The sequence below is a fragment of the Acipenser ruthenus genome, chromosome 12 (assembly GCF_902713425.1).
Source record: "Acipenser ruthenus chromosome 12, fAciRut3.2 maternal haplotype, whole genome shotgun sequence".
NCBI classification, from domain to species: Eukaryota; Metazoa; Chordata; class Actinopteri; order Acipenseriformes; family Acipenseridae; genus Acipenser; species Acipenser ruthenus.
The window spans coordinates 42,275,548-42,301,694 of NC_081200.1; the positions used below are offsets into that span (position 1 = coordinate 42,275,548).

A 26,147-nucleotide genomic window follows, 5' to 3' on the forward strand; every position below is an offset into this window, starting at 1 on the left:
CTCCTGGATCACCATGTCCACACACTTGAGGCACGGCTCCTTCAGCTTCACTATCTGCTTCTTCACAATCGCCTCGAACGCCATGTCCGGAGTGAAGAGACCTGTCCTGCAGGGGGCGACAGAGAGGGAGAGAGAAGAGGGAGGGGACAGGGAAGAAGTATATTTTTTATAAGTGCTATAAATTTATACACAGTCACACACACACACACACACACACACACACACACACAGAGTCACACACACACACACACACTCACACACACACACAGAGTCACACACACAGTCACACACACACACACACTCACACACAGAGTCACACACACAGTCACACACACAGTCACACGCACACAGTCACACACACAGTCACACACACAGTCACAGAGTCACACACACACACACACTCAGTCACACACACACACTCACACACACAGTCACACACACTCACACACACAGTCACACATACTCACACACAGAGTCACACCCACACACAGACACAGTCACACAGAGTCACAGAGTCACACACACAGTCACACGCACAGACACACACACAGTCAGAGTCACACAGTCACACAGAGTCACACACAGTCACACAGAGTCACACACAGTCACATGCACAGACACACACACAGACACACACACAGTCACATGCACAGACACACACACAGTCACACAGAGTCACACACACAGTCACACGCACAGACACACACAGTCACACAGTCACACAGAGTCACACACAGTCACACAGAGTCACACACAGTCACATGCACAGACACACACAGTCACATGCACAGACACACACACAGTCACACAGAGTCACACACATACTCACACACAGAGTCACACACAGTCACACACACACACAGAGTCAGACACACACACACACAGACACAGAGACTCACTCACCTGATTCCGTGGATGTTCTTGATGGCGTAGCTGATCTCCCTGCGCAGATCCTTCTCATTAAACTCCATCTGCAGCATAATAAAACCAGTGAGCCCTCCTGCCCTCAGACTGGCGGCTCTAGTTAAAGTGATGCTATGAGGCAGAGTGACACAGTTCTGTACTGGGATCAGGCACTGCAGAGTGACACAGCTCTGTACTGGGATCAGGCACTGCAGAGTGACACAGCTCTGTACTGGGATCAGGCACTGCGAGTGACACAGCTCTGTACTGGGATCAGGCACGGCAGAGTGACACAGCTCTGTACTGGGATCAGGCACTGCAGAGTGACACAGCTCTGTACTGGGATCAGGCACTGCGAGTGACACAGCTCTGTACTGGGATCAGGCACTGCAGAGCGACACAGCTCTGTACTGGGATCAGGCACTGCAGAGTGACATAGCTCTGTACTGGGATCAGGCACTGCAGAGTGACACAGCTCTGTACTGGGATCAGGCACTGCAGAGCGACACAGCTCTGTACTGGGATCAGGCACTGCAGAGCGACACAGCTCTGTACTGGGATCAGGCACTGGAGACTGACACAGCTCTGTACTGGGATCAGGCACTGGAGACTGACACAGCTCTGTACTGGGATCAGGCACTGCAGAGTAACACAGCTCTGTACTGGGATCAGGCACTGCAGAGTGACATAGCTCTGTACTGGGATCAGGCACTGCAGAGTGACACAGCTCTGTACTGGGATCAGGCACTGCAGAGCGACACAGCTCTGTACTGGGATCAGGCACTGCAGAGCGACACAGCTCTGTACTGGGATCAGGCACTGGAGACTGACACAGCTCTGTACTGGGATCAGGCACTGGAAACTGACACAGCTCTGTACTGGGATCAGGCACTGCAGAGTAACACAGCTCTGTACTGGGATCAGGCACTGCAGAGTGACACAGCTCTATACTGGGATCAGGCACTGTAGAGTGACACAGCTCTGTACTGGGATCAGGCACTGCAGAGTGACACAGCTCTGTACTGGGATCAGGCGCTGCAGAGTGACACAGCTCTGTACTGGGATCTGGCACTGCGAGTGGCCGCACCTTGACCAGCTCGAAGGGGAAGCGCTCGTGGAAGATGCGGTTGATCTTTGCTCCCCCGGACAACTCCAACGTGTCGACCTGGTCCCCCGAACCCTCGATCCGCTTCTCAAAATCCACTGAGAACTGCTGCACCATCCTGCAGAGAAGGGGCGACAGAGAGAGCGAGTGGCTCAGGCACAGCCCAGGACTCGGGGAGAGCTGTAGTGCCAGCAGCACACAAGGGAGGATAGCAAACAGATGCAGGGTTAAACATCGGTTGGCTCCTGTCCTGAAATCTTTACAATCTTTTTTCTTAATTGGTCTCTCCCCCTCCCTTCTCCTCCCCTCTCTATCTCTCCCTCCTCCCCTCTCTCCCCTTTCTCTCTCTCCTCTCCCCTTTCTCCTCTCCCTCCTCCCCCTCTCCCCTCCCTCTTCTCAACTCTCTCCTCTCGCCCCCTCCCTCCTCTCTCCCCCCTCCCTCTCCTCTCCCCTCCCCCCTCTTCTCTCCCCTCTCTCTCCCCGTCTCTCTCTCCCCCTCCCACCCCTCCCCTCTCTCTCCCCCTCCCTCTCCCCCATCTCTCTCTCTCCCCTCTCTCCCTCCCCACTCCCCACTCCCCACTCCCCACTCCCCACTCCCCACTCTCCCCTCTCTCCCCACTCTCCCCCCTCCCCCCCCCCGTCTCTCCCCCCTCTCCTCTCCCCTCTCTCACTGCAGCAGTGCCTTGGTCTTGCGTGAAGGGTCGTCGGGTCTGAACTGTCGGTACTCCTCCGCCTCCTTGTCCAGGGAGAGGAGCTGAGCCTGCAGTTTGCTGCGGAACGCCGGCAGCGTGTCGCGGATGTGGTTGGTCAGTTGCTGCGGGAAGAAAAAAAAGGAAATACTGGATCCCATGTTCTAAAACACAGGGGTGGAAATAAGAGTCCCTATGCTGGATTGGTTTGGATTGGATTGGATTGAGCTGGTCTGGGCTGGATTGGTTTGGATTGCATTGGATTAGATTGGATTGGACTGAGCTGGGCTGGGCTGGGCTGGATTGGTTTGGATTGGATTGGACTGAGCTGGGCTGGGCTGGATTAGTTTGGATTGGATTAGATTGGATTGGACTGAGCTGGGCTGGGCTGGGCTGGATTGGTTTGGATTGGATTGGACTGAGCTGGGCTGGGCTGGATTAGTTTGGATTGGATTGGATTAGATTGGATTGGACTGAGCTGGATTGATTTGGATTGGATTGGATTGGATTGAGCTGGGCTGGGCTGGATTGGATTGAGCTGGGCTGGGCTGGATTGGTTGGATTGGATTGGATTGGATTGAGCTGGGCTGGGCTGGGCTGGTTTGGATTGGATTGAGCTGGGCTGGGCTGGGCTGGATTGGTTTGGATTGGATTGAGCTGGGCTGGATTGGTTTGGATTGAGCTGGGCTGGGCTGGATTAGTTTGGATTGAGCTGGGCTGGGCTGGGCTGGATTAGTTTGGATTGGTTTGGTTTGGTTTGGTTTGGATTGGTTTGGATTGGATTGGGCAGAGCTGGGCTGTGCTGGATTAGTTTGGATTGATTTGGTTTGGATTGGATTGGGCTGAGCTGTGCTGGATTGGGCTGGGCTGGGCTGGATTGGATTGGATTGGATTGGATTGAGCTGGGCTGGGCTGGGCTGGACTAATTTGGTTTGGTTTGGATTGGACTGGACTGAGCTGTGCTGGGCTGGGCTGGATTGGATTGGATTGGATTGAGCTGGGCTGGGCTGGGCTGGATTCATTTGGTTTGGTTTGGTTTGGTTTGGGCTGGGCTGGGCTGGGCTGGGCTGGATTGGTTTGGATTGGACTGGATTCATTTGGTTTGGTTTGGTTTGGTTTGGGCTGGGCAGGGCTGGGCTGGTTTGGTTTGGATTGGACTGGATTAATTTGGTTTGGTTTGGGCTGGGCTGGGCTGGATTGGTTTGGATTGGACTGGGCTGGGCTGGATTAATTTGGTTTGGTTTGGTTTGGTTTGGTTTGGTTTGGGCTGGGCTGGATTGGTTTGGATTGGACTGGGTTGTGTTGGATTGGTTTGGATTGGATTGGGCTGGATTGGATTGGTTTGGATTATCTGCTTCTCTCACCTGGTTAAGCACTCTCTGCAGGTGGGGGGTGCCCATGTTGTCGGCCAAGTGCCGGTACCCCGGGTGAGACAGGAAGAACTTCCTCTCCGCAGCCAGAGCCGTCTTGATGTCCTTCTTCCCGTCGATATCCTTCTGACTGCGGTTTACCACGCCGATGTACCCTGAGAGACAGAGAGACGAGAGGGGCAGAGAAAGAGAGGGGCATCATGTTTTAAAATTAAAATTCACTTGTACTACTTCCCCTCCCCTCCCCCCTCCTCTCTCTCCTCTCTCCTCCCCTCTCACCTCTCCCCTCCCCCCTCCCCTCCTCTCCCCTCTCTACTCTCTCCCCTCTCTCTCCTCTCCTCTCCTCCCTCCCCTGACCTCTCCGCAGTGGCAGCAGCTTGTTCTCCAGGATGTCCCGTGCGTCTGTCCCCTCGTCCATCAGGTCCAGCTTGGTGATCACCCCGATGGTGCGCTGGCCTGCAAAGACAGACAGACAGTCACACAGACTCACACACACACATGCAGTCACACAGACAGAGATACACAGAGACACAAAGGTTGCCTGGTGTTCCATGGGCTACAAGCACACACAAGCAACTCAGTTAGGTAGATCATCCATTAATTTGAAGAATACTAAGCTAGGACTAGCAGAGTGAGGGGTTTCTCTCTCTTTCTCTCTTACCCTGGGGGTCCACGTCCTTGGCCAGTTTGAGCGCGTCGGAGTTGGCCAGGTCGGTGTTGGCGGGGGTCACTGCCAGGATGAGGCAGTTCTCTCGGCAGATGAACTGCATGAGCATGTCCCGGATCTGGTACTCGATATCGGGGGGCTGGTCCCCGACAGGCACCTTGGTGATGCCAGGCAGGTCGATGAGGGTCAGGTTCAGCACTGCACACAAACACACACACACACAGAGTAAATACACAAACACACACATACAATTAGAAGTCACGTCCCCATTGGAACCTATTAGCTGAGAATGACAAAGCATTCAAAACGTTTAAAGAGAGGGGTTGAGAGGGGCAGGGCAGACTCACCGTGTGGAGAGCACACTCGCAGGTTGATGGGATGGGGAGATGGAGAGAGGGGTTGAGAGGGGCAGGGCAGACTCACCGTGTGGAGAGTACACTCGCAGGTTGATGGGACGGGGAGATGGAGAGAGGGGTTGAGAGGGGCAGGGCAGACTCACCGTGTGGAGAGTACACTCGCAGGTTGATGGGATGGGGAGATGGAGAGAGGGGTTGAGAGGGGCAGGGCAGACTCACCGTGTGGAGAGTACACTCGCAGGTTGATGGGATGGGGAGATGGAGAGAGGGGTTGAGAGGGGCAGGGCAGACTCACCGTGTGGAGAGTACACTCGCAGGTTGATGGGATGGGGAGATGGAGAGAGGGGTTGAGAGGGGCAGGGCAGACTCACCGTGTGGAGAGTACACTCGCAGGTTGATGGGACGGGGAGATGGAGAGAGGGGTTGAGAGGGGCAGGGCAGACTCACCGTGTGGAGAGTACACTCGCAGGTTGATGGGATGGGGAGATGGAGAGAGGGGTTGAGAGGGGCAGGGCAGACTCACCGTGTGGAGAGTACACTCGCAGGTTGATGGGACGGGGAGATGGAGAGAGGGGTTGAGAGGGGCAGGGCAGACTCACCGTGTGGAGAGTACACTCGCAGGTTGATGGGATGGGGAGATGGAGAGAGGGGTTGAGAGGGGCAGGGCAGACTCACCGTGTGGAGAGTACACTCGCAGGTTGATGGGACGGGGAGATGGAGAGAGGGGTTGAGAGGGGCAGGGCAGACTCACCGTGTGGAGAGTACACTCGCAGGTTGATGGGACGGGGAGATGGAGAGAGGGGTTGAGAGGGGCAGGGCAGACTCACCGTGTGGAGAGTACACTCGCAGGTTGATGGGGACGGGAGAGATGCCCTTGTTGACTCCAGTGATGCGGTCAGTCTCAGCCTCAATCTCTTGCCGCACTTCATCGAAGTCGGTAAACTTCTTCCCCTTGCAGTGCAGGAACTCTGCGTGCTCTGAGACACACAGGAGACATACAGCAGCTTCACAACCAGCCACTTTCACTGGACGCTTGCTTTTAAAACTTTCCTTACAATGGTTTGGACTTTATTTGTCAGCTACTTCTTTGAATTTCACATTGCAATGCAATGAACAACATTATCCTGTATCCGTGTCCTCCCCCTCCCCCTCCCTCTCCCCGTACCTGTGGTGGCGCTGATGAGCTGCAGGACCAGAGGCCTCCTGGTGACGATGCCGGAGCCCCGGGGCAGGAAGTCCCTGACAGACACAGACAGGTTACTGTGTGTGATTATCACACAGGAGTACAGTCCCTGACAGACACAGACAGGTCACTGTGTGTGATTATCACACAGGAGTACAGTCCCTGACAGACACAGACAGGTTACTGTGTGTGATTATCACACAGGAGTACAGTCCCTGACAGACACAGACAGGTCACTGTGTGTGATTATCACACAGTACAGTCCCTGACAGACACAGACAGGTCACTGTGTGTGATTATCATACAGGAGTACAGTCCCTGACAGACGCAGACAGGTCACTGTGTGTGATTATCATACAGGAGTACAGTCCCTGACAGACACAGACAGGTCACTGTGTGTGATTATCATACAGGAGTACAGTCCCTGACAGACACAGACAGGTCACTGTGTGTGATTATCATACAGGAGTACAGTCCCTGTCGTTCAGAGAGTAATCATCCTGTTTAATCTGAATAAATAAACTGTGTGTATTTCACTGAGAGCACGAATAACGCGCTCTCTCTCTCTGTCAGCACGGACAAGCTCAGCCCAAACCAGGTCTGCTTTCAATTGAATTGAACTGAAATGATTTGATTTGAATTGAACGGAACTGAACTGCTTTGCTTCATTAGTAAACCACTCTGAGAGATTATGCTTATTAGAACCTTAGGATGATACACAGCCGGAAATATTATATATCTATATCTACATACATACATGCATACACACACACACATTTTTTACAATTAAAACCACATTCTTTTTTTACTTTCTGTTTTATTACATTTTGTATTATTTTGTATTAATTTAATGGTTTAATTGTTCTTTTTTATTTTTTGTGTTTGTGACGTGCTTTGGGATCCTTGTGATGAAAGAAGCTATAGAAATGGGAATTGTATTGCATTGCACTGCATTGTATTGTATTGCATTGCACTGCATTGTATTGTATTGCATTGCACTGCATTGTATTGTATTGCACTGCATTGTATTGTATTGCACTGCACTGCATTGTATTGTATTGCACTGCATTGTATTGTATAGTATACACACACACACACACACACAGAGCCTGTGCATCACTGAGGTTCACAAGCAGTCTGTTTCATTAACAATCCCATCCTGCTCTCTGTGTCTCAGTGGAGGACAGTGAAGAGAGAATCAGGAAAGGAAGCAGCTCTTGTGATTTCACTGAGCATAGCAGACCCCTGCAGGGATGAGTCCTGATTCAATCTCAGCCCCGGATCTCTGCAGCCCGAATAACACTTCCAGTGTGACCCTGCCTGCAGACCCCATTCCAGTGTGACCCTGCCTGCAGACCCCATTCCAGTGTGACCCTGCCTGCAGACCCCATTCCAGTGTGACCCTGTCTGCAGACCCCATCCATTGTGACCCTGCCTGCAGAACCCATCCAGTGTGACCCTGCCTGCAGACCCCATTCCAGTGTGACTCTGCCTGCAGAACCCCATCCAGTGTGACCCTGCCTGCAGACCCCATTCCATTGTGACCCTGTCTGCAGACCCCATCCATTGTGACCCTGCCTGCAGACCCCATTCCAGTGTGACCCTGTCTGCAGACCCCATTCCAGTGTGACCCTGCCTGCAGAACCCCATCCAGTGTGACCCTGCCTGCAGACCCCATTCCAGTGTGACCCTGCCTGCAGACCCCATTCCAGTGTGACCCTGTCTGCAGACCCCATTCCAGTGTGACCCTGTCTGCAGAACCCATTCCAGTGTGACCCTGTCTGCAAACCCCATTCCAGTGTGACCCTGCCTGCAGACCCCATTCCAGTGTGACCCTGCCTGCAGAACCCTTTCCAGTGTGACCCTGCCTGCAGACCCCATTCCAGTGTGACCCTGCCTGCAGACCCCATTCCAGTGTGACCCTGCCTGCAGAACCCATCCAGTGTGACCCTGCCTGCAGAACCCATTCCAGTGTGACCCTGCCTGCAGAACCCATCCAGTGTGACCCTGCCTGCAGAACCCATTCCAGTGTGACCCTGCCTGCAGAACCCATTCCAGTGTGACCCTGCCTGCAGAACCCATCCAGTGTGACCCTGCCTGCAGACCCCATTCCAGTGTGACCCTGCCTGCAGAACCCATCCAGTGTGACCCTGCCTGCAGAACCCATTCCAGTGTGACCCTGCCTGCAGAACCCATTCCAGTGTGACCCTGCCTGCAGAACCCATCCAGTGAGACCCTGCCTGCAGAACCCATCCAGTGAGACCCTGCCTGCAGAACCCATTCCAATACCAGCAGCACTCCGGGACCACCCTTACGAAACATTACCACGTATTCTTTAAATATGCTTTACCATGCCTCTCTGTGTGCGTTACCATGCCTCTCTGTGTGCTTTACCATGCCTCTCTGTGTGCTTTACCATGCCTCTCTGTGTGCTTTACCATGCCTCTCTGTGTGCTTTACCATGCCTCTCTGTGTGCTTTACCATGCCTCTCTGTGTGCTTTACCATGCTTACCTGTACCTGTGCTTTACCATGCCTCTCTGTGTGTGTTACCATGCTTACCTGTACCTGTGCTTTACCATGCCTCTCTGTGTGCGTTACCATGCTTACCTGTACCTGTGCTTTACCATGCTTACCTGTACCTGTGCTTTACCATGCCTCTCTGTGTGCGTTACCATGCTTACCTGTACCTGTGCTTTACCATGCTTACCTGTACCTGTGCTTTACCATGCCTCTCTGTGTGCGTTACCATGCTTACCTGTACCTGTGCTTTACCATGCCTCTCTGTGTGCTTTACCATGCTTACCTGTACCTGTGCTTTACCATGCCTCTCTGTGTGCTTTACCATGCTTACCTGTACCTGTGCTTTACCATGCCTCTCTGTGTGCTTTACCATGCTTACCTGTACCTGTGCTTTACCATGCCTCTCTGTGTGTGTTACCATGCTTACCTGTACCTGTGCTTTACCATGCCTCTCTGTGTGCGTTACCATGCTTACCTGTACCTGTGCTTTACCATGCTTACCTGTACCTGTGCTTTACCATGCCTCTCTGTGTGCGTTACCATGCTTACCTGTACCTGTGCTTTACCATGCTTACCTGTACCTGTGCTTTACCATGCCTCTCTGTGTGCGTTACCATGCTTACCTGTACCTGTGCTTTACCATGCCTCTCTGTGTGCTTTACCATGCTTACCTGTACCTGTGCTTTACCATGCCTCTCTGTGTGCGTTACCATGCTTACCTGTACCTGTGCTTTACCATGCCTCTCTGTGTGCGTTACCATGCTTACCTGTACCTGTGCTTTACCATGCCTCTCTGTGTGCGTTACCATGCTTACCTGTACCTGTGCTTTACCATGCCTCTCTGTGTGCGTTACCATGCTTACCTGTACCTGTGCTTTACCATGCCTCTCTGTGTGCGTTACCATGCTTACCTGTACCTGTGCTTTACCATGCCTCTCTGTGTGCGTTACCATGCCTCTCTGTGTGCTTTACCATGCCTCTCTGTGTGCTTTACCATGCCTCTCTGTGTGCTTTACCATGCTTACCTGTACCTGTGCTTTACCATGCTTTATTATTCATTCTCTCTCCCTTCCCCCTCCCCCTGATCCTGATCATTTCAATATTAATAATAATAATAATAATAATAATAACACTAGACTTCATTGAGGGGAGCTCTGAACCCCAGGACTGGGTGCAGCAGACGGCTAGTGTGTGAGTTTCTAATCCTAGCACAGCTTGCCTAAAAACTGTAGGTCACATTTAGCAGCCCAGCCCAGCTGAGACGGATCTCTCATTGGTACTGATTTCACATGGTTCCATATCCACATGGAGACAGCAGCGTTCCCAGGCTGGTGGGGTCTCAGGGAAGCAGGCTGAGGACTGGAAGAGAATGTCAAGCTGACCTAAATGAGAGGAGAGCCGCGAGTTCACTATTTTAGAGAGGGGTTCGTGCTCCCTGCCCGACTTCATGTGTTTAGGTGTATTGTAGTGAGTGGTGTCTTCACTTCTAGTTTATGTCTTGTGGGGTTAATATTTCCTACTCCTAAACTCTTAAAGTGGTCTGCGGTATTTCAGAGATCCATGGCACTGTCCCAGTTTTCATATCGGTCCATAGAGGCTGGCGTTCTACTTAATAAAAGTAACACAGAGAGACTGGGATGCTGTGAAGCAGGGTGGGAACTCTGCAGCCTCCTGCACCTCTCTGAGCAGCTCACTGGTGCAGTGTGGTCACATTGTCCCAGGGTTAGAAACTCACACTAGCCCTGCTGCTGCTGCACCCAGTCCTGGGGTTCACAACTCCCCTCAATTAATATAATTATTGAAATGATCAGGATTCGGACCCAGGACCACTAGACCAGCTGGAGCCCCACATTCCCCAGTCCATGGGTGAGTCTGATAGGGGGAAGGAACCCAAGCAAGAAATCTAGGAAGCATCCAGAGAAATGTTTACCTAGGCCAGGTTGGCATGCTTTTCCTAGGCTTATTAAACAATACATTAAACATCTCGAATCCCACCCTCCTCTATGAGTTAGCCTGCATGCCAGTGATTGCTATGCATCCTCTATGAGTTAGCCTGCATGCCAGTGATTGCTATGCATCCTCTATGAGTTAGCCTGCATGCCAGTGATTGCTATGCATCCTCTATGAGTTAGCCTGCATGCCAGTGATTGCTATGCATCCTCTATGAGTTAGCCTGCATGCCAGTGATTGCTATGCATCCTCTATGAGTTAGCCTGCATGCATCGCTACACTGTAGTTTACTGGCAGGTTTACAAGAGAACTCGGCTGAATTTCTACAGCCGCCCCATACAGGTGCTGCTGCTTTGCAGGGGAGGAATCGGTCTGGAGGCTGGAAGGCAACTCGAAGTGACACATTTCTGGCACTGATATAGAGGTACTGCAGCCTAGACCATGTGGCACTCTGAAAAGCAGTGCACGCATACATTTTCCCAGATGCTAAATCAACTGCATGATCCCAGAGTCTGCCCACACAATTCATTACATGTGTGTGTGTGTGCCTGTGAATCTGTGTGTGTGCGCGCATCTCTGTCTGTGTGTATGTATGCATGTCTCTGTGTGTGTCTCTGCGTCTCTGTGTGTGTGTGTGTGTCTCTGCGTCTCTGTGTGTCTCTGCGTTTCTGCGTCTGTGTGTGTCTCTGCGTTTGTGCATCTGTGTGTATGTGTGTGTCTGTGTGTGTGTGTTTGTGTGTGTCTGTGCGTGTGTGTGTCTGTGTGTGTCTCTGCATTTCTGCATCTGTGTGTGTGTGTGTGTGTGTCTGTGTGTGTGTGTGTGTGTGTGTGTGTGTCTCTGCGTCTCTGTGTGTGTCTCCTTCGTCCATGAATCCCAGTGCTCCACAGCTGCTGGGCTGCATTCTGTGCAGATAATAAAACTACTGCAATGTTTTCAGTCCTGCCTTCTGTCAAAGCAGCAAACACTCACTCTACAGCAGCAATGCAAGGTCACTCAGTGCCTGCCAGCGTTATCATCAGGGCTACTGTAGATGACAAGGCAGAGAAGAGACAGAGAGAGAGAGAGAGAGAGCCTCTCACACAACACAGACTGGCTTTATTCTGCTCTGTGTGAGTCTCCCGCTATCCAGAGAGATCCCAGTCCATCCTGGTTGTGAATAACCTGCTTTACAAGGATATGGTTCTTCAGATCTCTTCAAACAAACACACTCCCTGAAACTGTGCAATTAAATACTGCGCAATTAAAGAGACTACAGCCTCGGACAAAACGACTACACAGCATCGCACAGCCCAGCCCCTTCCCCGTTCAATTACATCAGAGACGACATGACTCTCTTTTCATCTGCGTGCTGTACACACACACACCCTATACACAACCATGACACGGCGGCATGCTGTCTAAACACGCACACACATCCAAATCGAGCTGTTTAACACTATATGGCAAAGAAAGGGGGAAAAAAGCCAAATGTATTCATTATAAATTGTGCGCATTTGCCCTGACAGCGCCCCGCAATGTCTATGTGCGTGTGTGTAAACTCGCATGTGTGACCCCCACGCTGTGCGCACATTGATATGACAGCGTGTCTCTACAGGGATGCAGTAAGATCACTGGAAAGACTGCTGTTGTTGTCGGGGTGTGTGTGTGTGTGTGTGTGTGTGTGTGTGTGTGTCATATTTATTTATTTATGTGTTTATATTTATTTACCTGCCCACGAAGTTCTCCAGCACCGAGCTCTTGCCGGCGCTCTGCCCGCCCACCACAGCGATCTGCGGCAGGTCGAGGTTGCAGCTCTGCCCGATAAAGCTGAACGCGTCCTGCAGCCGGTTCACCAGCGGGATCAGGTCCTCCATCCCGCGGTTACCCATGGCGACACAGCCGGGGAGGTGACGAGGGGAGCCGTGGAGTGAGCGAGTCGAGGAGGAAACGGGTCTTTAGGGCTGATTCAAACCATGCAGGCTCTCGATAATTATTAATATAATACACCGCCAAGTCAATTCCTCTGCTCAGTCAGTCCCGATGATATTGTGATCGCTTCGGGTTTTTTAAAAGGATTCCTAACAGTCCTCGGTTCGGTATCTCCTGAGCACAGCTTCGAGAGATGCTGTCACTGTCCTGGTTCGGGATAGACGGAGCTCCCTGGAAGATTCGGTCACACCCGCTCCGGTTCTGGGTAATGAGCTCGGTTTAGCATTACGGCTCAGAAACCCTTGGGTAACGCTGGGTCGGGTCGAGGCTCGGTACCGCTGAGTTTGCACCGCCGGCACTGTTCGGTTCTGACTTGCTTGAGAGGAAAGACACCCTCTTTTTACAGTTCGGTCCTCCGGCTATATGCTTTCTCGGTTTCGTTGATAGTCTCACTGCTGTACTGGCCACAACCCCAGACCTGGTTTCGGACGCGGTGCCAAGTCCGGTGTGCCCCGGTTCTGCTCGGTTTGACGCGCAGGTCTCCGGATCCGAGCTTCTTTCTGACAGCTAACGGTCCTTTTCTTCTGCGCAGGCGCACTATCAAATCCCAACTACCACGCCCCTAGATGAGACTGACAGCGCGAAAGCCAATCAAAGATGGATAAATTATCTTCAGCCTTCCAGAAACCCCGCCCCTAGCCGATTCCAATATAAACCACGCCCACGCGCCACTGTTTACAGCGACTTCAGCAAGCCTGACTCGAAATAAATGCACGGCTGCTGACTGGCAAGCAATTATGTGTGCCACTGCAAAATAAGAAGCGTTCTTCTCCTTTTTACACTGGGATCTGCATCGTCACTAAGCACAGAGTGCTGTGCTCACAGGCTTACTTCACAAACAAAAAAGCACAATTCAAGAATAAAAAAACAACCAAGCTGACAATATACCGTGATAATGATATAGCAAGGTCAGGCCTGTGCTAGCCAATCGAGGCAGGGAATAGTGCACGCACTTAAACACAGAGGCTCCACATAAGAATCGAACAGTGACTGAAAGCTAAAACACATTTGTATGAAATCGAGAGCTGATCAGATTACAGCCAAATATAATGCAGCGCGTCTACAGTAGACTGGCAGTGTAATGATAACAGTTTGGTGCAACATCAAGGCAGATTGTTATTGAGTGTGACAGATTTGTACACTGCGGCCACTGTCGACCTGGGAGCAATGCACTGCTACAGGACCGAGACCCACACACAGATACAATGCACTGCTACAGGACCGAGACCCACACACAGATACAATGCACTGCTACAGGACCGAGACCCACACACAGATACAATGCACTGCTACAGGACCGAGACCCACACACAGATACAATGCACTGCTACAGGACCGAGACCCACACACAGATACAATGCACTGCTACAGGACCGAGACCCACACACAGATACAATGCACTGCTACAGGACCGAGACCCACACACAGATACAATGCACTGCTACAGGACCGAGACCCACACACAGATACAATGCACTGCTACAGGACCGAGACCCACACACAGATACAATGCACTGCTACAGGACCGAGACCCACACACAGATACAATGCACTGCTACAGGACCGAGACCCACACACAGATACAATGCACTGCTACAGGACCGAGACCCACACACAGATACAATGCACTGCTACAGGACCGAGACCCACACACAGATACAATGCACTGCTACAGGACCGAGACCCACACACAGATACAATGCACTGCTACAGGACCGAGGCCCACACACAGATACAATGCACTGCTACAGGACCGAGACCCACACACAGATACAATGCACTGCTACAGGACCGAGACCCACACACAGATACAATGCACTGCTACAGGACCGAGACCCACACACAGATACAATGCACTCCTTGAAATTATACATTACAATGTATAAGCTATTTTAGCACTGGGTTATATTTCAGAACATCCTATATTATAAAATATTCTATATTTGTGTTCCAATTCTTTTTTGATGATCTTCAGAGACGCAGCATGAATAAAATGGCTAAATATGTTACTTAAATGCAACACATTAAAATAAAGTTATGAGACATTTTGGAAAAACACTTCCGAATGTCCTTTCTGGAAATTCAGTACAGCAGCTGTGTAAAACAGCGTACAGTGTAAACACACGAGCTTCACGGTTAAAGCTGTACTTTTGAGGCTGGCTTTGTTTTAGTGTGGAAGTGTAAGCTGTGAAGCAGTTCCTGGCTTTGCCTCCCAGCCTTCACATTTCAAAGCAAGGTAACAGAGGGCTAGAGAGTGCAGATGTGAACACACAAGCCCCGGCCGACAGGCTGTCTGTTTGAGTCGTGTTGTCTAGTTCAATATGGCATCACCCGAGACATTTTCAGTTTCTCGTGAGCTTCACGTGTCTGCATTTCGTTCTGCGATTGTTTGATGCTTTTCATTTGCTGAAGATATTATCAGGTATGGAACTGCTGAAGAACATTTTTGTTGCTGTTGTTGTTTTTGTAAGAAAAGCACAAAACAAGAAATCAGAATTTGACACCGTAATCAATATTCGCTTCGTGCCATGGTGTGATATTTTGTAATGTGATACTTTACAATGTGATATTTTATAGTTTGATATTTTGTAAGAACCAGAGGTTGTCTTCGTGTCCGAGTCGCTCAGTCTAGTGCTGCTCTGCTGTCTTCCTGTCCGAGTCGCTCAGTCTAGTGCTGCTCTGCTGTCTTCGTGTCCGAGTCGCTCAGTCTAGTGCTGCTCTGCTGTCTTCGTGTCCGAGTCGCTCAGTCTAGTGCTGCTCTGCTGTCTTCGTGTCCGAGTCGCTCAGTCTAGTGCTGCTCTGCTGTCTTCGTGTCCGAGTCGCTCAGTCTAGTGCTGCTCTGCTGTCTTCGTGTCCGAGTCGCTCAGTCTAGTGCTGCTCTGCTGTCTTCGTGTCCGTCGCTCTGTCTAGTGCTGCTCTGCTGTCTTCCTGTCCGAGTCGCTCAGTCTAGTGCTGCTCTGCTGTCTTCCTGTCCGAGTCGCTCAGTCTAGTGCTGCTCTGCTGTCTTCCTGTCCGAGTCGCTCAGTCTAGTGCTGCTCTGCTGTCTTCGTGTCCGAGTCGCTCAGTCTAGTGCTGCTCTGCTGTCTTCGTGTCCGAGTCGCTCAGTCTAGTGCTGCTCTGCTGTCTTCCTGTCCGAGTCGCTCAGTCTAGTGCTGCTCTGCTGTCTTCCTGTCCGAGTCGCTCAGTCTAGTGCTGCTCTGCTGTCTTCCTGTCCGAGTCGCTCAGTCTAGTGCTGCTCTGCTGTCTTCCTGTCCGAGTCGCTCAGTCTAGTGCTGCTCTGCTGTCTTCCTGTCCGAGTCGCTCAGTCTAGTGCTGCTCTGCTGTCTTCCTGTCCGAGTCGCTCAGTCTAGTGCTGCTCTGCTGTCTTCCTGTCCGAGTCGCTCAGTCTAGTGCTGCTCTGCTGTCTTCCTGTCCGAGTCGCTCAGTCTAGTGCTGCTCTGCTGTCTTCGTGTCCGAGTCGCTCAGTCTAGTGCTGCTCTGCTGTCTTCCTGTCCGAGTCGCTCAGTCTAGTGCTGCTCTGCTGTCTTCCTGTCCGAGTCGCTCAGTCTAGTGCTGCTCTGCTGTCTTCCTGTCCGAGTCGCTCAGTCTAGTGCTGCTCTGCTGTCTTCGTGTCCGAGTCGCTCAGTCTAGTGCTGCTCTGCTGTCTTCCTGTCCGAGTCGCTCAGTCTAGTGCTGCTCTGCTGTCTTCCTGTCCGAGTCGCTCAGTCTAGTGCTGCTCTGCTGTCTTCGTGTCCGAGTCGCTCAGTCTAGTGCTGCTCTGCTGTCTTCCTGTCCGAGTCGCTCAGTCTAGTGCTGCTCTGCTGTCTTCGTGTCCGAGTCGCTCAGTCTAGTGCTGCTCTGCTGTCTTCCTGTCCGAGTCGCTCAGTCTAGTGCTGCTCTGCTGTCTTCGTGTCCGAGTCGCTCAGTCTAGTGCTGCTCTGCTGTCTTCCTGTCCGAGTCGCTCAGTCTAGTGCTGCTCTGCTGTCTTCCTGTCCGAGTCGCTCAGTCTAGTGCTGCTCTGCTGTCTTCCTGTCCGAGTCGCTCAGTCTAGTGCTGCTCTGCTGTCTTCGTGTCCGAGTCGCTCAGTCTAGTGCTGCTCTGCTGTCTTCCTGTCCGAGTCGCTCAGTCTAGTGCTGCTCTGCTGTCTTCGTGTCCGAGTCGCTCAGTCTAGTGCTGCTCTGCTGTCTTCGTGTCCGAGTCGCTCAGTCTAGTGCTGCTCTGCTGTCTTCCTGTCCGAGTCGCTCAGTCTAGTGCTGCTCTGCTGTCTTCGTGTCCGAGTCGCTCAGTCTAGTGCTGCTCTGCTGTCTTCCTGTCCGAGTCGCTCAGTCTAGTGCTGCTCTGCTGTCTTCGTGTCCGAGTCGCTCAGTCTAGTGCTGCTCTGCTGTCTTCGTGTCCGAGTCGCTCAGTCTAGTGCTGCTCTGCTGTCTTCCTGTCCGAGTCGCTCAGTCTAGTGCTGCTCTGCTGTCTTCCTGTCCGAGTCGCTCAGTCTAGTGCTGCTCTGCTGTCTTCCTGTCCGAGTCGCTCAGTCTAGTGCTGCTCTGCTGTCTTCCTGTCCGAGTCGCTCAGTCTAGTGCTGCTCTGCTGTCTTCCTGTCCGAGTCGCTCAGTCTAGTGCTGCTCTGCTGTCTTCCTGTCCGAGTCGCTCAGTCTAGTGCTGCTCTGCTGTCTTCCTGTCCGAGTCGCTCAGTCTAGTGCTGCTCTGCTGTCTTCGTGTCCGAGTCGCTCAGTCTAGTGCTGCTCTGCTGTCTTCGTGTCCGAGTCGCTCAGTCTAGTGCTGCTCTGCTGTCTTCCTGTCCGAGTCGCTCAGTCTAGTGCTGCTCTGCTGTCTTCCTGTCCGAGTCGCTCAGTCTAGTGCTGCTCTGCTGTCTTCGTGTCCGAGTCGCTCAGTCTAGTGCTGCTCTGCTGTCTTCCTGTCCGAGTCGCTCAGTCTAGTGCTGCTCTGCTGTCTTCCTGTCCGAGTCGCTCAGTCTAGTGCTGCTCTGCTGTCTTCCTGTCCGAGTCGCTCAGTCTAGTGCTGCTCTGCTGTCTTCGTGTCCGAGTCGCTCAGTCTAGTGCTGCTCTGCTGTCTTCCTGTCCGAGTCGCTCAGTCTAGTGCTGCTCTGCTGTCTTCCTGTCCGAGTCGCTCAGTCTAGTGCTGCTCTGCTGTCTTCGTGTCCGAGTCGCTCAGTCTAGTGCTGCTCTGCTGTCTTCGTGTCCGAGTCGCTCAGTCTAGTGCTGCTCTGCTGTCTTCCTGTCCGAGTCGCTCAGTCTAGTGCTGCTCTGCTGTCTTCCTGTCCGAGTCGCTCAGTCTAGTGCTGCTCTGCTGTCTTCCTGTCCGAGTCGCTCAGTCTAGTGCTGCTCTGCTGTCTTCCTGTCCGAGTCGCTCAGTCTAGTGCTGCTCTGCTGTCTTCGTGTCCGAGTCGCTCAGTCTAGTGCTGCTCTGCTGTCTTCGTGTCCGAGTCGCTCAGTCTAGTGCTGCTCTGCTGTCTTCGTGTCCGAGTCGCTCAGTCTAGTGCTGCTCTGCTGTCTTCCTGTCCGAGTCGCTCAGTCTAGTGCTGCTCTGCTGTCTTCGTGTCCGAGTCGCTCAGTCTAGTGCTGCTCTGCTGTCTTCGTGTCCGAGTCGCTCAGTCTAGTGCTGCTCTGCTGTCTTCCTGTCCGAGTCGCTCAGTCTAGTGCTGCTCTGCTGTCTTCCTGTCCGAGTCGCTCAGTCTAGTGCTGCTCTGCTGTCTTCCTGTCCGAGTCGCTCAGTCTAGTGCTGCTCTGCTGTCTTCGTGTCCGAGTCGCTCAGTCTAGTGCTGCTCTGCTGTCTTCCTGTCCGAGTCGCTCAGTCTAGTGCTGCTCTGCTGTCTTCGTGTCCGAGTCGCTCAGTCTAGTGCTGCTCTGCTGTCTTCCTGTCCGAGTCGCTCAGTCTAGTGCTGCTCTGCTGTCTTCGTGTCCGAGTCGCTCAGTCTAGTGCTGCTCTGCTGTCTTCGTGTCCGAGTCGCTCAGTCTAGTGCTGCTCTGCTGTCTTCCTGTCCGAGTCGCTCAGTCTAGTGCTGCTCTGCTGTCTTCCTGTCCGAGTCGCTCAGTCTAGTGCTGCTCTGCTGTCTTCGTGTCCGAGTCGCTCAGTCTAGTGCTGCTCTGCTGTCTTCGTGTCCGAGTCGCTCAGTCTAGTGCTGCTCTGCTGTCTTCCTGTCCGAGTCGCTCAGTCTAGTGCTGCTCTGCTGTCTTCGTGTCCGAGTCGCTCAGTCTAGTGCTGCTCTGCTGTCTTCCTGTCCGAGTCGCTCAGTCTAGTGCTGCTCTGCTGTCTTCCTGTCCGAGTCGCTCAGTCTAGTGCTGCTCTGCTGTCTTCCTGTCCGAGTCGCTCAGTCTAGTGCTGCTCTGCTGTCTTCGTGTCCGAGTCGCTCAGTCTAGTGCTGCTCTGCTGTCTTCCTGTCCGAGTCGCTCAGTCTAGTGCTGCTCTGCTGTCTTCGTGTCCGAGTCGCTCAGTCTAGTGCTGCTCTGCTGTCTTCCTGTCCGAGTCGCTCAGTCTAGTGCTGCTCTGCTGTCTTCCTGTCCGAGTCGCTCAGTCTAGTGCTGCTCTGCTGTCTTCCTGTCCGAGTCGCTCAGTCTAGTGCTGCTCTGCTGTCTTCCTGTCCGAGTCGCTCAGTCTAGTGCTGCTCTGCTGTCTTCCTGTCCGAGTCGCTCAGTCTAGTGCTGCTCTGCTGTCTTCGTGTCCGAGTCGCTCAGTCTAGTGCTGCTCTGCTGTCTTCGTGTCCGAGTCGCTCAGTCTAGTGCTGCTCTGCTGTCTTCCTGTCCGAGTCGCTCAGTCTAGTGCTGCTCTGCTGTCTTCCTGTCCGAGTCGCTCAGTCTAGTGCTGCTCTGCTGTCTTCGTGTCCGAGTTGCTCAGTCTAGTGCTGCTCTGCTGTCTTCGTGTCCGAGTCGCTCAGTCTAGTGCTGCTCTGCTGTCTTCGTGTCCGAGTCGCTCAGTCTAGTGCTGCTCTGCTGTCTTCCTGTCCGAGTCGCTCAGTCTAGTGCTGCTCTGCTGTCTTCGTGTCCGAGTCGCTCAGTCTAGTGCTGCTCTGCTGTCTTCCTGTCCGAGTCGCTCAGTCTAGTGCTGCTCTGCTGTCTTCCTGTCCGAGTCGCTCAGTCTAGTGCTGCTCTGCTGTCTTCGTGTCCGAGTCGCTCAGTCTAGTGCTGCTCTGCTGTCTTCCTGTCCGAGTCGCTCAGTCTAGTGCTGCTCTGCTGTCTTCGTGTCCGAGTCGCTCAGTCTAGTGCTGCTCTGCTGTCTTCGTGTCCGAGTCGCTCAGTCTAGTGCTGCTCTGCTGTCTTCCTGTCCGAGTCGCTCAGTCTAGTGCTGCTCTGCTGTCTTCCTGTCCGAGTCGCTCAGTCTAGTGCTGCTCTGCTGTCTTCGTGTCCGAGTTGCTCAGTCTAGTGCTGCTCTGCTGTCTTCCTGTCCGAGTCGCTCAGTCTAGTGCTGCTCTGCTGTCTTCGTGTCCGAGTCGCTCAGTCTAGTGCTGCTCTGCTGTCTTCCTGTCCGAGTCGCTCAGTCTAGTGCTGCTCTGCTGTCTTCGTGTCCGAGTTGCTCAGTCTAGTGCTGCTCTGCTGTCTTCCTGTCCGAGTCGCTCAGTCTAGTGCTGCTCTGCTGTCTTCCTGTCCGAGTCGCTCAGTCTAGTGCTGCTCTGCTGTCTTCCTGTCCGAGTCGCTCAGTCTAGTGCTGCTCTGCTGTCTTCCTGTCCGAGTCGCTCAGTCTAGTGCTGCTCTGCTGTCTTCGTGTCCGAGTCGCTCAGTCTAGTGCTGCTCTGCTGTCTTCCTGTCCGAGTCGCTCAGTCTAGTGCTGCTCTGCTGTCTTCCTGTCCGAGTCGCTCAGTCTAGTGCTGCTCTGCTGTCTTCCTGTCCGAGTCGCTCAGTCTAGTGCTGCTCTGCTGTCTTCGTGTCCGAGTCGCTCAGTCTAGTGCTGCTCTGCTGTCTTCCTGTCCGAGTCGCTCAGTCTAGTGCTGCTCTGCTGTCTTCGTGTCCGAGTCGCTCAGTCTAGTGCTGCTCTGCTGTCTTCGTGTCCGAGTCGCTCAGTCTAGTGCTGCTCTGCTGTCTTCCTGTCCGAGTCGCTCAGTCTAGTGCTGCTCTGCTGTCTTCCTGTCCGAGTCGCTCAGTCTAGTGCTGCTCTGCTGTCTTCCTGTCCGAGTCGCTCAGTCTAGTGCTGCTCTGCTGTCTTCCTGTCCGAGTCGCTCAGTCTAGTGCTGCTCTGCTGTCTTCCTGTCCGAGTCGCTCAGTCTAGTGCTGCTCTGCTGTCTTCCTGTCCGAGTCGCTCAGTCTAGTGCTGCTCTGCTGTCTTCGTGTCCGAGTTGCTCAGTCTAGTGCTGCTCTGCTGTCTTCCTGTCCGAGTCGCTCAGTCTAGTGCTGCTCTGCTGTCTTCGTGTCCGAGTCGCTCAGTCTAGTGCTGCTCTGCTGTCTTCGTGTCCGAGTCGCTCAGTCTAGTGCTGCTCTGCTGTCTTCCTGTCCGAGTCGCTCAGTCTAGTGCTGCTCTGCTGTCTTCGTGTCCGAGTCGCTCAGTCTAGTGCTGCTCTGCTGTCTTCCTGTCCGAGTCGCTCAGTCTAGTGCTGCTCTGCTGTCTTCGTGTCCGAGTCGCTCAGTCTAGTGCTGCTCTGCTGTCTTCGTGTCCGAGTCGCTCAGTCTAGTGCTGCTCTGCTGTCTTCCTGTCCGAGTCGCTCAGTCTAGTGCTGCTCTGCTGTCTTCCTGTCCGAGTCGCTCAGTCTAGTGCTGCTCTGCTGTCTTCGTGTCCGAGTCGCTCAGTCTAGTGCTGCTCTGCTGTCTTCCTGTCCGAGTCGCTCAGTCTAGTGCTGCTCTGCTGTCTTCCTGTCCGAGTCGCTCAGTCTAGTGCTGCTCTGCTGTCTTCCTGTCCGAGTCGCTCAGTCTAGTGCTGCTCTGCTGTCTTCGTGTCCGAGTCGCTCAGTCTAGTGCTGCTCTGCTGTCTTCCTGTCCGAGTCGCTCAGTCTAGTGCTGCTCTGCTGTCTTCGTGTCCGAGTCGCTCAGTCTAGTGCTGCTCTGCTGTCTTCCTGTCCGAGTCGCTCAGTCTAGTGCTGCTCTGCTGTCTTCCTGTCCGAGTCGCTCAGTCTAGTGCTGCTCTGCTGTCTTCCTGTCCGAGTCGCTCAGTCTAGTGCTGCTCTGCTGTCTTCCTGTCCGAGTCGCTCAGTCTAGTGCTGCTCTGCTGTCTTCCTGTCCGAGTCGCTCAGTCTAGTGCTGCTCTGCTGTCTTCCTGTCCGAGTCGCTCAGTCTAGTGCTGCTCTGCTGTCTTCCTGTCCGAGTCGCTCAGTCTAGTGCTGCTCTGCTGTCTTCGTGTCCGAGTCGCTCAGTCTAGTGCTGCTCTGCTGTCTTCCTGTCCGAGTTGCTCAGTCTAGTGCTGCTCTGCTGTCTTCCTGTCCGAGTCGCTCAGTCTAGTGCTGCTCTGCTGTCTTCGTGTCCGAGTCGCTCAGTCTAGTGCTGCTCTGCTGTCTTCCTGTCCGAGTCGCTCAGTCTAGTGCTGCTCTGCTGTCTTCCTGTCCGAGTCGCTCAGTCTAGTGCTGCTCTGCTGTCTTCCTGTCCGAGTCGCTCAGTCTAGTGCTGCTCTGCTGTCTTCCTGTCCGAGTCGCTCAGTCTAGTGCTGCTCTGCTGTCTTCCTGTCCGAGTCGCTCAGTCTAGTGCTGCTCTGCTGTCTTCGTGTCCGAGTCGCTCAGTCTAGTGCTGCTCTGCTGTCTTCCTGTCCGAGTCGCTCAGTCTAGTGCTGCTCTGCTGTCTTCGTGTCCGAGTCGCTCAGTCTAGTGCTGCTCTGCTGTCTTCCTGTCCGAGTCGCTCAGTCTAGTGCTGCTCTGCTGTCTTCCTGTCCGAGTCGCTCAGTCTAGTGCTGCTCTGCTGTCTTCCTGTCCGAGTCGCTCAGTCTAGTGCTGCTCTGCTGTCTTCCTGTCCGAGTCGCTCAGTCTAGTGCTGCTCTGCTGTCTTCCTGTCCGAGTCGCTCAGTCTAGTGCTGCTCTGCTGTCTTCCTGTCCGAGTCGCTCAGTCTAGTGCTGCTCTGCTGTCTTCGTGTCCGAGTCGCTCAGTCTAGTGCTGCTCTGCTGTCTTCCTGTCCGAGTCGCTCAGTCTAGTGCTGCTCTGCTGTCTTCCTGTCCGAGTCGCTCAGTCTAGTGCTGCTCTGCTGTCTTCGTGTCCGAGTCGCTCAGTCTAGTGCTGCTCTGCTGTCTTCGTGTCCGAGTCGCTCAGTCTAGTGCTGCTCTGCTGTCTTCGTGTCCGAGTCGCTCAGTCTAGTGCTGCTCTGCTGTCTTCGTGTCCGAGTCGCTCAGTCTAGTGCTGCTCTGCTGTCTTCGTGTCCGAGTTGCTCAGTCTAGTGCTGCTCTGCTGTCTTCGTGTCCGAGTCGCTCAGTCTAGTGCTGCTCTGCTGTCTTCGTGTCCGAGTCGCTCAGTCTAGTGCTGCTCTGCTGTCTTCGTGTCCGAGTCGCTCAGTCTAGTGCTGCTCTGTTGTTCACACCCACATTGCACAGGTGATCAAGAGTAAACAACAGAGACACATTTTGTATGAAAGTTGTTTTATTGAGTTTCTCGTGTTATGAGACTGAATCGCAGACGGGGCTCCTTCACTCTGCATAACATGACCTTTTCATTCAAGAAGCCATATCCAGTCAGGGAATCACAAATACAAACAAACAGAGGAGACATGTGGACAAGGGGCCGGCTTGCTGTGTCAAACAGAGGAGACATGTGGACAAGGGGCCGGCTTGCTGTGTCTTATTTCTTATACATTGCCGAACAGCCAATTCGTCTCCCGGCCCTGAGGCACTACGGAACACAAGCCAATCAGAGAGGCATGCAGGAGCAGCTGGGGCTCCTTGTGCACGTGGTGTGACAGACCCTGATCAGCACGAACCCTGGATTACCTCTCCAGACCTGGGCTCAATTAGAGTCACTCTTACAATTACAGCAGCATTGCTTGCTGATATTGCAATTCCAATAATGATCGAATGACAAATAAATGTGTAATTGATCAATTATATAGAATAATTACAATTACACCGGTGTGCCAAGGTTGACCCCAGGAGGCACCTCACCTACCTAAACTACTCCTGATCAAGGTCTGTGAAACCAGCCACCAGTACAAGGGTCAAACACACACACAAACGAGTGAGTGTGAGGGAGTGAGTGAGTGAGTGTGAGGGAGTGAGTGAGTGTGAGTGAGTGAGGGAGTGAGTGTGTGTGAGTGAGTGAGGGAGTGAGTGAGGGAGTGAGTGTGTGTGTGAGTGAGGGAGTGAGTGTGTGTGTGAGTGAGGGAGTGAGTGAGTGTGTGTGTGTGTGAGGGAGTGAGTGTGTGTGTGAGTGAGTGTGAGTGAGGGAGTGAGTGTGTGTGAGGGAGTGAGTGTGTGAGTGTGAGGGAGTGAGTGTGTGTGTGAGTGAGGGAGTGAGTGAGGGAGTGAGTGAGGGAGTGAGTGTGTGTGAGTGAGTGAGGGAGTGAGTGAGTGAGGGAGTGAGTGTGTGTGAGGGAGTGAGTGTGTGTGTGAGTGAGGGAGTGAGTGAGTGTGTGTGTGTGTGAGGGAGTGAGTGTGTGTGTGAGTGAGTGTGAGTGAGGGAGTGAGTGTGTGTGAGTGAGGGAGTGAGTGTGTGAGTGTGAGGGAGTGAGTGTGTGTGTGAGTGAGGGAGTGAGTGAGGGAGTGAGTGTGTGTGAGTGAGGGAGTGAGTGTGTGTGAGTGAGGGAGGGAGTGAGGGAGTGAGTGAGTGTGAGTGAGTGAGTGAGTGTGAGGGAGTGAGTGTGTGTGTGTGTGTGTGAGGGAGTGAGTGTGTGTGAGTGAGGGAGTGAGTGTGTGTGAGTGAGTGAGGGAGGGAGTGAGTGTGTGAGTGAGTGTGTGAGTGTGTGAGTGAGTGAGTGTGTGTCAGGACAGCAGGCACCCCCCTCCCTCCCTTCCACTCACCGATAAACACAGCGCCCCCCTCGCACACCTCCAGGATTTGGGGCAGCGCGGCGCCGCCCTCTGCTGGCCAGCGGAACTTGGTGCAGACCAGCACAAACACAGGCAGGCAGAACCCTCCCTCCTGCCCCTCCACCCTGTGCACTCTCACCGCCCAGCCCTCCCCACTGAAGTGATCCACAGCAGCCCTCAGCACGTGCTCCTGGGCCAGCGTCACGCACACGTAGCGCCCCCCGACTCTCAGCACGCGGCCCACCTCTGTGAACACGCGCCCCACGCACCCCAGAGTGTCCGGCGAGTCGTCCGGCGCCAGGGTGTCCAGCGTGCCCTTGTCCAGCACGGCCTGGAAGCTGCCGTCGCTGAAGGGCTCCATGTGCTGGGCGTCGCCGCACAGGAACGCCATGTCGGGTCGCCGCGCAGAGCTGCGCTCCTGCATGCGGGCGAGGGCGGTCGTGCTGATGTCGATTCAGGGCGCGGTAGCCAGCGTCGTACAACTGCTCACTCAGCTCCGAGCTCCCACAGCCCACCACCAGCACCTGGGAGGGGAGCAGACAGCCGCTTGGGGTTTATAATAATCAGAAAGTAATAACAGTACTATGACTACTACTAATAATAACACTACTACTGCTACTACTACTAACAATAATAATAATAATAATAACAATAATAATAATAATAATAATACTGATAATAATAATAATAATAATAATAATAATAATAATAATAATAATAATAATAATACTGATAATAATAATAATAATAATAATAACACTGATAATAATAATAATAACCCTAATAATACTACTAATAACCGTAATATTAACCCTAATATTAATAATAATAGCTGGGGTACCGCGTCTGTCGGTTTGATGTATCTGTGCAGGACTCCGCACAGCTCCGTGTAAGTCCCGTACCACTCGAATGACTTGTCGCCGCGCTTCTTGAAGAATTTCTCCCAGTACTCCGCCGAGCTGAACTCCTTCGAGCTCTTGGGTAGCAAGTTCATCCTGTCGTGTTATCGATGCTTCTCTCAAATTAAAGATCTGTCTAAATGTACCTATACTGCGATACCACCCTAAAGTGACCTCGTAACTGACTTACTGAACCAAGGCAGGCGCATTCACGACATGCGGACTCAGCTCAGAAAGGCGCCTCTTCTGCTCTGCTCAGGAGGCGTGTAGATGCTTTATAATATTAATAATATCGGCATTATTCATGCGGCCATTTCGATCTGTCAGCAGAAATCAATCTGATCTACCACAGCAAACTAACACTCCGTCAAACAAAATACCAGCATCCTGTTAGATTCTGAAATCTGTAATAAAACCTGTTAGAAACCGAACTCCAGATATAACTAAAGATCAGACGCCAACGTGCCCGCCTTTTGATTTTAAAGAAATTCAACACTGCTGTAACTTATTCATAGCGATTTACAATCCCTGCGTCTTGATCTGCAGCGCTTTCATTGGTTATCTTACAACATCGGGTATATCTTATTAGATTTTATCTCAAAACTCGTGTCCCCATGTGTGTTTGTGATCAGCTGCTGTTTCCCACCGGGCCGCAATCTGCGTAGCTCTGCCATCTCTGATTG

General features: G+C 52.9%; 2 protein-coding genes across 2 annotated transcripts in view; both read right to left on the reverse strand.

Moving 5' to 3' along the window:
• Positions 1-13,256, reverse strand: part of LOC131740126 (dynamin-3-like) — a 47,170-nt gene extending 33,914 nt beyond the window's left edge. The window contains exons 1-10 of the mRNA XM_059035220.1: positions 12,454-13,256; positions 6,256-6,329; positions 5,918-6,067; positions 4,729-4,932; positions 4,425-4,523; positions 4,062-4,222; positions 2,680-2,822; positions 1,991-2,126; positions 904-971; positions 1-106 (exon numbers count right to left, since the gene is read on the reverse strand). The exon at positions 1-106 is cut by the window's left edge and continues 33 nt beyond it. Of these exons, the coding sequence (XP_058891203.1) occupies positions 1-106; positions 904-971; positions 1,991-2,126; positions 2,680-2,822; positions 4,062-4,222; positions 4,425-4,523; positions 4,729-4,932; positions 5,918-6,067; positions 6,256-6,329; positions 12,454-12,614 (1,302 nt within the window). The 5' untranslated portion in view covers positions 12,615-13,256. The remainder of the gene's footprint in view (positions 107-903; positions 972-1,990; positions 2,127-2,679; positions 2,823-4,061; positions 4,223-4,424; positions 4,524-4,728; positions 4,933-5,917; positions 6,068-6,255; positions 6,330-12,453) is intronic.
• Positions 13,257-23,388: 10,132 nt separating this feature from the next.
• On the reverse strand, positions 23,389-26,098 carry LOC117970166 (eEF1A lysine and N-terminal methyltransferase-like). The gene is made up of 4 exons (XM_059034167.1): positions 25,407-26,098; positions 24,864-25,089; positions 24,557-24,811; positions 23,389-23,432 (listed from the first exon to the last, which is right to left on the reverse strand). The coding sequence occupies exons 1-4, from the start codon at positions 25,557-25,559 to the stop codon at positions 23,389-23,391; spliced, it is 678 nt and encodes a 225-aa protein (XP_058890150.1). The 5' UTR covers positions 25,560-26,098.
• Between the last annotated feature and the right edge of the window lie 49 nt (positions 26,099-26,147).

Bases quoted from the DNA above. Each gene is read 5' to 3' on its own strand.
- LOC117970166 (XM_059034167.1), bottom strand. From the start codon at position 25,559: ATGAACTTGCTACCCAAGAGCTCGAAGGAGTTCAGCTCGGCGGAGTAC. The intron at 25,090-25,406 runs GTACCCCAGCTA...CTCCCCTCCCAG, and splicing joins ACATCAAACCGACAGACGCG to GTGCTGGTGGTGGGCTGTGG. The intron at 23,433-24,556 runs GTGAGTGGAAGG...TGTGTTCCGTAG, and splicing joins GGGGGGCGCTGTGTTTATCG to TGCCTCAGGGCCGGGAGACG.